The 12,391-nt window shown below is 41.9% G+C and overlaps 1 protein-coding gene across 7 annotated transcripts in view; it reads right to left on the bottom strand.

Annotated features, from left to right (window-relative positions):
* Positions 1-12,391, bottom strand: part of AMOTL1 (angiomotin like 1) — a 159,022-nt gene that overhangs the window by 128,550 nt on the left and 18,081 nt on the right. For 5 of the 7 annotated variants that reach the window (XM_057747804.1, XM_057747802.1, XM_057747801.1 and 2 more), the window contains one exon: positions 8,026-8,160. In XM_057747804.1, the coding sequence (XP_057603787.1) occupies positions 8,026-8,110 (85 nt within the window). In that variant the 5' untranslated portion in view covers positions 8,111-8,160. Of the gene's footprint in view, positions 1-7,558; positions 7,609-7,946; positions 7,962-8,025; positions 8,161-12,391 lie in introns of those variants that run through there. The other 2 variants (XM_057747812.1, XM_057747809.1) reach the window with 2 other exon arrangements.

Consider the following 12,391-nt stretch of genomic DNA (forward strand, 5'->3'; position numbering starts at 1 on the left):
CATATATAATATATTTGATATTATATATAATTCTAAATGTTTTCAATTAATTTTATTATGTAAGCAAATAATATATATTCAAGGTGAAGGAAGAAACATGTAGTACCCATGGTATAAACTGAAAAGTAAAAGTCCTCTTTCCTGTCTTATCACAATCTCCATCCCCACACTGAAACACCACCCACAGTTCTTGTGTGCGCTGGTAGAGATGGTTTCTTAGGCATATTCAAACATGTTTATGAATTGTTGAAACAAGTTGGATACCATATTATGGCTTCTAAATGAAAGACAATGCATTTCTAAATGAGATTTTGGTGCAATCCCAATCATAAACTGAGGTGTGACTATTTCTGTTTAGTTTAGGGCAAGAAAGTATATAAAAAAATCATAGGAAAAAAGTTTTATCAACTATTATAAAGCAGTAAAATCCTGAACAGAATTTAGGCATTTAAAAGGTTATACTTCAGTTATGTGGAAAACTCACTTAATCAGAACCCTGGTTCCTCTGTCAATGCAGTATGTTCACATAGCAACATTGAGCGTTAGCATCAAAGGAATTCTTGGATTCATTTCTAGGGCTAAAAGCACACTCCAAATGCTTTTCAGGTGGCTAGAAAAGGCGTTTCTAGCAAAACGGCCATCGCTAATATCCTGCGTAGTGTGCAGGACTGCAGCTGTGGACCAGGACCATGCCCCTCAGGAGTCCAGGCACGCTTCAACTGCAGGTTCTGCTTGGAGGACAGGCCACAGAGAGGGCCGGCCTATATGGGCTGCTTTGACTCTGGAGGCCAGCAGGGACTACATAGCCCCTTGGTCAGTAGAGAAAAGGAGGAGATGGGGTTTCATACAGATGTGGCTTCTTCCCCCAAGAGATGAGTGAGGACGAAATGCCACATGGGGAGAAGTTTTTTCAGCCAAGGGATGTTATCAATTCCATTTGTAAGAAAAAGCTGCACAGATGCCATAACAACAAGTTAGAATGGTAGCCAGAGGCCACTCAGGCCACTCTGTGCATAGCCTTCTCAACCCCTACCCCGGGAGGTCGCCAATCGCAGGCCTGAAAGGTTGGAAGAAACAAGCTAAACCTTCACTCTGCCTCCCTCTCCTCCCTGGCATCGCCCTTTGCTCACCTTCTCTGCAGGTAGCCTTCTGCCTCCCGGAGGCTCTCTGCTAGTTAACAGCAGAACGGAGTGGAGAAGCAAAGCTCATCCCTCCTCCCCTCCTCACCCTGGGGAGTGTGGGCAGGACTGATTTAGGGGGGAAGTGTGTCTGCCTAAGCTAAACATGACTCTCTCCTGTTATCCTGTCTCTTATCTGCATCCTCTTAGGACAAGCGAGCAGAGGACAGCGGGAAGATATATGCACCCACCCATACGGTTTCATCAAAGAGAATTTTTTTTAAGCTCTTTATTGGAATATAATTGCTTTACACTCTTGTACCAGCTTTGGAGGTAAACCAAAGTGAATCAGCTGTATTTATACATATATCCCCATATCCTATCTCTCCCACGACTCCCTCCCACTCTCCCTGTCCTGGCCCTCTAAGGCATCACCCATCATCAGGTTGATCTCCCTTTGTTATACAGCAACTTCCCACTAGCTATCTGTTTTACACTTGGTAGTGTATATATGTCTATGCTACTCTCTCACTTCATCCCAGCTTCCCCTTCGCCCCCCCACCCCCCCAACCCCGTGTCCTCCAGTCCATTCTCTGCATCTGCATCCTTATTCTTGCCCTGTCACTGGTTTCATCAGTACCATTTTTTTTTTTTTTTTTTTTTTTTTTAGATTCTGTATATATGAGTTAGCACGCAGTATTTGTTTTTCTCTTTCTGGCTTACTTCACTCTGTATGACAGACTCTAGGTCTCTCCACCTCATTACATATAGCTCCATTTCATTCCTTTTAATGGCTGAGTAATATTCCATTGTATATATGTGCCACATCTTCTTTATCCATTCATCTGTTGATGAGCATTTAGGTTGCTTCCATGTCCTGCCTATTGTAAATAGTGCTGCAATGAACATTATGGTACATGTTTCTTTTTGGATTATGGTTTTCTCTGGGTATATGCCCAGTAGTGGGATTACTGGATCATATGGTAGTTCTATTTTTAGTTTTTTAAGGAACCTCCAAACTGTTTTCCACAGTGGCTGTACCAACTTACATTCCTACCAACAGTGCAGGAGAGTTCCCCATCAAAGAGAATTTTGCATTTAATTGGCCTCAGTATTAGCTCCAGGGCTGAATTGGCCCATAGGACATCTCTCCTTCTCCTAGGGTTTAATATTCTTTTCTTTTAGCACAACTCCACTTTTTTTTCATAATTCTTTATGAAAGGGAGAAAGAAAACATAGTTGCTTTGTTTCCCTTAAATGAAAATAAAGTCTCAGATAATTGCTTTAAGTGTTTGATAATGTCCAGAAGAAAGAAATGGGCTCTATAGGAAAAATAGTTTGCTATATCTCACCTGAAAAAAAAAAAATCATTACTCTTAGCAGAAACAATACAAGCCAAGAGGTGATATGGTATTAAGTGTGACAGGAAGCCAAGGATTCATTTTGGTAAAAATGCTAAATATGTTCTCTGAAAACTTTAAATACCAATGAAGTAGATGCTATTAACAAAATCAAGGTGTTTTATGAAATGTATAAACAACTCGGTTCCATCTACCACCACCCACCCCGGATTCCTGTTACCAACTATGGAATAGAGGTGAAGATTTAACGGATGACTCTTCACTCAACATCATATCAAAGGAAATAAACTCTGCCCGAGCCAAGAGCGACTAGAAGGTAATATGTGGCCATGAATTAGAATAAATCATTCCAAAAATACAAAAAGAGAAAGGTCCCTGCAGAGGAAAATCATACACTCCCAGCTCACACTCAGTTGGATCTATTGAGTGAAATCAGACAAAATACCCTGCGTTAAGATTAAGGGTAAAAGCATTTGCTGCCGTTGAAATCTATGACTAAACCATTACCAGAGAAATCCATAGGATGGATTTGAGTTTCTGCTGAGATGCAGAGACCATCCTGATCTCCCATTTTCCAGCCCAGTATCCTGGACAGAGGCCTCAGAGGGAATCGCTTCTTTCAGACCCTGCAAATAGAGTCTACCTGGTGAGCAAGAGTCTCTCTTTTTTTCACATTAAAACGGTTTTTCCAAGAAGCAATGGCTTTAGCAGTCAGCATAGCATAGGTGCTAGAAGGAGAAGCAGAGGCCTGAGTTCTAGCCTTAGTTTCGCCACTAATCTTTGACAAGTCTCCAAACCTGTCTAGCCTGTATCTCCTCTGTAAAAAGAAATGACCTTATGAAGCTTGTTAAAACAAATGCCAATAGGAGACCGTGGATAACAAGATTCCATTTTTACCATCCTGTATGCAAGAGAAATAGACACAAAGCTCAACTATACCCCAATATAAAATAAAAAAAATTTGAAAAAGAAATAGATACAAAGGATCAAGCTTCACAGAAAGGTAGATCTGCCCTTTGAAACTAACAGAGAAGTCAAATGATCAGAGCAGAGCTGTGGAGAATGAAGACCCAGGTGTGAATGTGAGCTCTGCTGGTGTTTGCTATATGAGCTTGGCTTAGATATCGTGCCTCCCCAAGCCTCAGTTTCCTCGTCTGCAAAATGGGGATAATAATAACTCCTTGAAGAGATTTCAATGAGGGTTTGAATAAAATGAAATAATGCCCACAGCAGTGCTCGGCACCTAGACCACACTCAGAAAGATTTCCTTCCTTCCTTCCCGACATGTTAAAACTCTCCCTGAGCTTGAGAGGGACCAAGAGGGAAATCGGCTCCTTCCTGTTTTTATAACCAGAATGGGAACAGCAGCACGGAATTTCTAGACACACCTGGCCCCTGCTGCCAGGTTATGTCTCCCACACTTCCTGCCTCTTCCCTAATGAGGAGCTTAAGCAGGTTGGGTCCCCTGGGAAGAGTGAATGGCAGCAGGATTCCCAAACTGCTGAGTGAGCGCCTCTGTAACAGGAAGAAGTGTTTTGTAGATTCGCCGAGAAGGACAGCGGAGGCCTCCCCTCCTGTGCCAAATCCCCACACGTCTGAGGCGGCAGCTGGCAAATCAGAGGAGCGGTCAGAGGAGCTTTCACGGCGCCAGTCAGAAACGGGGCTCTGGCCCCCTTCTGTTTTGTGTCAGGCACTGCATATGATTTCATTTGGAAAATGTGTTCCAGGCCTATAAAGTAAGTTCGCATAACCACTGGCCCACATCCTTGAGGGTATTTTAAGAGTGTAGGAAGCGGGAGTGGCCGAGGGACTTTCCTACAGAAATTCTGTATCACCCTCAGACATCCTGGGTTCTCCCCAGCCAGCTTGCTGGAGGCCGACCCACCCTCACTGCAGCCCGAGATGCTCTGAGGATAACACAAAGGCAGATGTTGCGTCGATCTGGCCCTGCCTCAAGGCCCATGACTGACTCATCAGGATGACTGAGCCTCTCTGGCAGCTAACGCGGTTCTCGGAGGACTCCATGAAGCCAAGAATAAAACCTCAAGGCCTGCACACTTGCAGGACTTTCCCTGTACCTCACTAGAAATGTAAACCCCATTAGCCCACAGTAGGCCTCAGAGATGGAGCAGCTGGGACTGGACAGTGTTGGCAGAGGGGGGACGTGGGGAAGGAGGTGGAGGGAAGATGCTCTGAAGCAGGCTGCTCAAGGCCTCGGCAATGCATTAGCTGAGGCGGCTGTCGAGGGTCTTGGGTGATACCCCACTCTCCGTGGCAGCACTCTTGATTTTCTGGCCCAGTTCAGAGCGAGTGCTCTTCCCTACCATGGCAATGAAATAAGCAGCAATAAAAACCTGTCACTGGGCCACCAGAGCTTTTAACTGAGCAGGCAGAGTAGGGAGTGTTGGAGGATGACTTGTGGGGCAATAACTTGGCATGGTTTGGTGCTAGGCAGACCTTGGTTCAAATTCCCGCTCTGCCGGTGACCTTGAGCAGGGTTCCCAGCCTCTTCAGGCTCAGTTGTTTCATTCATAAAAGGAGAGTAAGGCTGTTCTGAGACCATGTCGGCAGTCTATATCTATACAACTAAGGCATTTGGGGATTGACATATACACACTACTATTTTTAAAATAGATAACCAACAAAGTCCTACTGTATAACATGGGAGCTCTGCTATACAGTCTGTAATAACCTAAATGGGAAAAGAATTTGGAAAAGAATAGATATACATATAACTGAATCACTTTGCTATACACCTGAAACTAACACAACATTGTAAATCAGCTATAGTCCAATATAAAATTTTAAAAAAAATTTTTAAAAAGGATATCTCTCAAAAATAAAGGTGAAAAATGTTACCATACATATTTAGGTAGAATTCAGAGTTTTATCATTATTTTTTTACAAATAAAAATAAATAGACATTTTAACAAAAAATAATTTAAAATTTTTTTTAAATGAGGGGAAAAAGGGGTGCAGCATAATGTCCGGTGTAATATATCTACCTCATAAATGATTACAAATATTTTTTTGTAATTCGTCCAATTCTGACTTAGGTCTGGCACAGCGGAGCTCCCACGTTGTTTCTGAGTGAAAGTTTCCTCATCTCATTTCAACATTTCACCACGTTTCCGTTTTGCCACCCTACCTAGTCCTCTTAGGACCTACACCCTTTCCCTGAACCCCAGCCTAGGCCTCTGAGAACCACCCTAATCCAGCTGCTCACAAGGGCTTTCACATTTCAGCCACATTGATTCCTGTGACAGTGCTTCACCCACATACAGCAACACAGCTGTACTCTGTCTTGGACACCTTCATCATCATAGACTGATTGTCCAAACTGGGGTCAGATATCATGGTATCTATTGCCCACCCGAGCTGAGCTTTTCCACCAGCCCCAGAAGCTCATCACTTACCCAAGAGTAGTGCCTCCCCATTAGACAGATCTAGACACAGGTCTGGTTCACCTTTCTATAAGCCAGCCATACCCTGAAAGACTGTAGATACATGATGTGGTAAACTCAAGGAGATGTGTGCTTGGAGTTGGTCACAATAGAATTTCTAGCCACTCCTTTGTCACAGTGACCCCTAAGGCTTCTTTCTGTTCTAAAATTCTATGATGGATGATTCTATTGCCTAGGTTGCAAAAGCACCAACAGACAAGCCATACCTACTTAATTCTCTCCTCTGCCATTCACCTTTGGTGAACAGGACTGGGGGGTCACTTAATGAAACCTAGGTGTGCTATAAGTAAAGTGAAGTGATGTAGTGGTGCCAGAAGCGGTTATGCAACCAGTTGGGTTGTCACAGTCAAAAAAGATTCTCAATGAAAGCAGAAATATATAGAGGATGTGTTCCTAGCCATCATTCATTGATCCATCCATTCCTTCGTCAAGCTAGCCAGCCAACCAGCCAGCCAGCCAGCCAGCCAGCTACCAAATACACATCAAGTACTTGCCAGGCTACTTGTGAAAGGGATGCAAAGGTGAATAAAACATGACATCTCTCCCCAAGAAGCTCACGTACTGTTTAGGATATAGACAAAGACAATACAGTTTGGCAACTCTGTCACACAGGAATCTTCAAGTTCTGTGGCAGCACTGAGGATGTACTGCTCATTCAGATCAGGATGGGGGTGGGTAGGTGTCAGTGGCAAGAGATCCCAGAACAGATGACTTAAGCTGGAGCTTCAAAGATGAGCAGGAGCTGGCCCAGTAGAAGGCACACAGTAAGGACAGCCTTCGTAAAGGTGTGTGAGAGCATGATGTATTCAAGGACCAGGGGAAGGTCGATACAGTGATGAAGAAAGGGTTTGTTTTGAGTGAGGAGCAGCACAAGATGAGTCTAGAGAGGCAGGCAGAGGTCAGATCAGGAAAGGAAGGCTGTGTGCTGAGCTGAGAAGGTTCAGCTTTATTCCATGGGCTATGAGGAGACACTGGCTTAAGAACCTCTTAAAAAGTGGCTAGGGTGGCAGTGTGACAGGGCACAGGAGCAAGCAGCTATTGGATTTTGTCTGGACTGCATCCAAGTTTCCTCTCTTAGAGTATCAATCTTCCCTTGGGGGACTCTCCAATTGTGTACAGTCATATTGGTTGGAAGATGGATCCTGATGCAGGGCAGGAGCTCAGTAAATGTTCATTGCTGTCTGTTACCCCATTTTAGAGATGGAATATAGTAGAGTGTAGTCTGGTGATTTCCGTGTCTATCTCACTCTCTTTCTTGTATTCCCTGTGCTTGGCACATAGTAGATGCTCAATACTTACTGAGTGAATGAATAAACAACAACAAATGGGAGGCATATCCTTTCTAAAAATATCATATGACTGTGATAACTTCAGTGGCCTTTGTTCTCCCATCCATAGACTGGCTCCTACCACCAAAGTGGATCTCCATTAGAACTGGGGGATGCGCAACAAGGCAGACTCTTAGACCTGACAGAGGACAACTGCTCTGTGTCAGGGCTGTGATTCTTACACTTGGATGCTCCATGCCAGGATGGTAAACAACATCTGCATCAGTTAGTGCTGAGTTGCATTAATCAGATGCTAGAACATAGAAACAGAAGGAAGGTGAGTTGACCTAGTCTGTTTGTACCGGTTGCATTATCCTCAACCTTAGTCTTCGCAGGCCTGTGGAGAGGAGAGGAGAGGAGAGGAGAGGGGAAGAGATGCGAGACAGGTAAGAAAATAGTGCCTAACACATGTTAGGTGTTCAAAGATATGTGACTAATTTTCCACCCAGCTAGGGTAAGGGCTCAGTCAGTGACAGCTTACATTACTCATTGGTGCTTATCACAACCCTACAGGTAGGCATTCTTACTCTCATGTTAGAGCTGAGGAAACAATAGATTTTCCTAAGGCCACATAGCTTATAAGAAGGAAATTCCAGGTCTGTCTTACTCCAAAGTCCATGCCCTCTCTTCTCCACCTGGCTGCTTTTGAAAAAACAAACAGCACTGGGCACGTACTGAGTACAGCTAGGTTGACACAACGGGTGCAGGAATTGAAGAGGACCGCGTGTATCAGGGACAGCAAAAGCAGTCATACCCCCTCTGGTGTTGGCAAAGTGATGAATTCCAGCATGAGACAGCCAGGTTCCTTCCTCCAAAGGCCATTTTTCACTGAGGTCCATGCTTGCAGCAAATCTCTTGTATGTGCAACTCTCTGATCAAAGGGAATCTCCTGAAATAAATAACGAGCACAAAAAAATGGAGATAAATGACTATTGATGCTTTCCTAGGAAGGTGACAATTTTTTGAAGGAAAGCAGTCCATTTCTAGTTTATTATGTTTCTTTAGCATGTGAAGACTCTTGTCAAGATTCTGGCGTTTACAATAACCAAGATGTGGAAACAACTTTTACCCATCGGCACATGAATGGATAAAGAAGAGGTGGTACATATATACAATGGAATACTACTCAGCCATAAAAAAGAAGGAAACAATGCCTTTTGCAGCAACATGCATGCAACTGGAGATGATCATACTAAGTGAAGTAAGTAAGAAAGAGAAAGACAAATACCATATGATATCCCATATATGTGGAATCTAAAATATGACACAAATGAACATATCTACAAAGCAGAAACAGACAAACATAGAGAAGCGACTTGTGGTTGCCAATGGGGAGGGACATGGAGGAGGGATGAACTGGGAGTTTGGGGTTAGTAGATGCAAACTATTACATATGGAATATAAAATAGATAAACAACAAGGTCCTACTGTATAGCACCGGGAACTATATTCAATGTCCTGGGATAAACCATAATAGAAAAGAATATTAAAAAGAATGTGTATGTATGTATACATACATATATATATAACTGAGTCATTTTGCTGTATAGCAGCAATTAACAGAACATTATAAATCAACTATACTTTAGTAAAAAATAAAAATAAAGAAAGATTCAGGCATGGTCTGAGTGTGAGATATTCCAATAAGGCTATTCAAGTCTACAAATCATGGCTCCCCTCTTCATTCAGTTAACAAATGTTTATAGAGCAACTATCACAGGCTAGGCTTTGAGCAAGGAACTTACTGTGTTTAGTTCTGCATGTTTTGTAGAGTCCTAGAATTTCCGGGTAGATAGCAATTTCATACAAAAATAAATAGCTATATATTTCTATATAGGCCTAAAAAGCAGACTGGAAAAATTGAACTAAAATTTGGAGGTAGTTCCCATCATACTGGAAATATGAGTTCTTTTAATTTTCTTTGTAATTTTCTGCATTTTCCATCATAAACATGCATTGCTTTTATAATCTAAAAACAGTATACAATAAATATTGTTTTAAAGGAAAATCCCAGGGCTGAGAAGGACCACGAAGACCAATTTTCCACTTCCTCTTGAAAACCATGATAGAAAGTCCATGGTACAAGGGTTCTTGTGTCCATACAAAGAATGCCTCACTGGCTGCCTCCAAGAAGTCCAGCCTGGGACTCTCTACCCGTAAACTGTATCTGGGAAGATTGACTCATGGCCAATCTTCTGCCTATGTTACAGAGACTTCATAACGCTCTGTGTAGCAAGTCCTGCACAGGATGTGGCGGAATAATTGAACATGACTGATTAACCTAATCTGTGAATGCGGTCAGTGGGACATCCAACAGGGCAGAAATCCTGTCAGCCTAATTAGGATGGGCACTGGTTATCATTGGTTGTAATCAGAGCAGCTGGCTTGATTTGGTCTCGAGAATGCTGTTCAAAGTTGCCCTGCAGTTTCCTGCACTGCCCGTCTGACTTACAGACAAGGCAGACTGATGTGATGGGTTTTAGCTGTCTGCCTGAAGAAGGATGGTACTCTTGGGAGTTGCAACAAACAACAAAAAATCTCTAGTAAAGTGTACTGCACTTTATTGGGTCCTGGCACTCTAGGGATTTGTGTTCAATGCAAGCACCCAAAATTTTTAGAAGGGAGTTCCAGACCAGAATGGGTATAACATAATGCCACAGGGAAAACACTGAACTTATCAACAAATCCAGATTTTAGCCCTGACTCTGGCATTAACTGGGTGACTTTGGGCAAACCCATTTATGTTCTCCGGGCTTAATTTCCTCAACTTCAAATGAAGGAATTAGGACTAGATGATGTCAAAGATCTGTGCAGTCTTCCAAGACCTACAGTCTATAATAATATGCTTTTGCAGACAAAGGTGACCTATCCAACCACATTAGTAGGCCGAGAAAGCTATGTTATTTGTTCATTAGCAAATTGAGACATCAGCCTCAGCATGTGAGAGGTGGCTGATTGAGGCTAGAGGTAGTCTGCCATTGGAACAAGACATGTTCTCTGACAAAATTAAAAACATTTCTGGAATAGAAATCCAATCCTGGTATCATTCAATCAAATGAACTAAATAGTCAACATCTTATATCTTTACCAATTATGAAATAGCATTAACAATAATACTACACCTTTAAAAGCAACATTTACCATACACCGGTCATTCAAAACCATTTTATTAATCCTTGCAGTATCCTTGAGAAGTGGGTTGGAGGAAATTCCCTGGTGGCACAGTGGTTAAGTATCTGCCTAACAATGCAGGGGACACAGGTTTGACCCCTGGTCTGGGAAGATCCCACGTGCCTCAGAGCAACTAAACCTGTGCGCCACAACTACTGAAGCCCACTTGCCTAGAGCCTGTGAGCCACAACTATTGAGCCCAAGTGCCACAACTACTGAAGCCCACTTGCCTAGAGCCTGTGCTCTGCAACAAGAGAAGCCACTGCAATGAGAAGCCTGCACGCTGCAACAAAGAGTAGCCCCTGCTCTCAGCAACTACAGAAAGCCCATGCACAGCAACTTAGACCCAACACAGCCAATAAATAAATAAATAAAATAATTTTAAAAAAAGAAGTGAGTTGGAGATTCTAATAACTTTGACAAAAATAGAGCATTACTGAATCATTGGAGAGGAGAGTGGTTTTCAAAGTAGATTCTCCATCCCTCTTGGCCCAGTGGCCTAGACATCCACTGGCCCTCAGGAAACCGATTCTCAAGATGATATCTTCTAGATGTGTGAGATTAGGCTCTCACACCCATACATTTTATTTTATTAAGCTGAACTACATAGGTTCATGTTGAGTATTTCAATAACTTCAACTTGAAAAGCCTGCTGGTTGAATTTCACACCTCAGCTTGGGAAAGCCAAGCACAAAATGTGAAATGAAATTGCATCAAACACAAATATTGCAAGGAAGGCTGATCAATCACATCTGTTACTGAAACTCTAACACCATCACATCAGTCACAGGAAGCCCCAGAGTCGCTCACGAAACTCTGGAGGCTAGAAAATGTTTTCCAGGCTTCTGGCCATATTAAACAACTTATTCACATTCTATAAAATGTTTAACCTCTATCCAAGTCAAAATTCTATCAAAGACTAAGTCCATGAAAAAGAAACTAACAGGCAGAAAAAAATTAATGCAACCATAGGAATAAGAAGTGAGGAAAGAGTTTTCTCTAAAATAGCACTTGGCAATTCAAACAATAATATATATGATAAGGTGGGGTGGACGGCATGAGTGGGAAAGTCTATTGAAAACTTATAGTTGTAATTCTGACTTTGAGAAGCACTTTTTCAAAGAGATATCTGACTCCATGTTTATTGATGCATTATTCACAATAGCCAAGATATGGGAACAACCTAAGTGTCTTGTCAATGGATGAATAGATAAAGATGTGAACTATATATACAATGGAATATTATTCAGCCATGAGAAAGAAAGATATCCTGCCACTCACAACAACATGGATGAACCTGGAGGGCATTCTGCTAAGTGAAATAAGCCAGACAGAGAAAGACAAATACTGCATGGTGTCATGTACCTGTGAAATCTAAAAAGAAAAAAAAAAGTAGAACTCATAGAAATAGAGAGTAGAAGAGTGGTTACCAGGGGCAGGGTGGTGGGGGAAATGGAGAAAGATTAGTATAAGAGTAGAAAGTTTCAACTGTAAGATGAACAAGGTTTAGATCTAATATATAACACAGTGACTATCATTGATAACAATGTTGTACAATTAAAATTTTTTAAAAGAGTAGAATTTGAATGCTCTCACCAAAAGAAAAAAAAAGATAAATATGTGAGACAAAGGATGTATTAACCAGATGGGAGAATCATTTCATAACGTATATATCAAATCATTATGATGTACACTTTAAATATCCTACAATGTTATCTGTCAATTACACATCAATAAAGTTGAAAAAAATAAAACAAATAAATAGCCAAAAAAAAAAAGGTGGAGTGGGGAGAGAGAGAAAGAAGACCTAAGCCACCTGCAGAGTGAGACAGTGGGATCTATGGAATACTGGAATAATGTGAACACATAATTGATATTTAATAAATATTGGTTGAATGAAGGAATGAATGAATGATAATGGCCAGTGTGGGTAAGGACCCTAGTCAGAT

Source organism: Hippopotamus amphibius, chromosome 9, assembly GCF_030028045.1.
Source record: "Hippopotamus amphibius kiboko isolate mHipAmp2 chromosome 9, mHipAmp2.hap2, whole genome shotgun sequence".
In the NCBI taxonomy this organism is placed as follows: Eukaryota; Metazoa; Chordata; class Mammalia; order Artiodactyla; family Hippopotamidae; genus Hippopotamus; species Hippopotamus amphibius.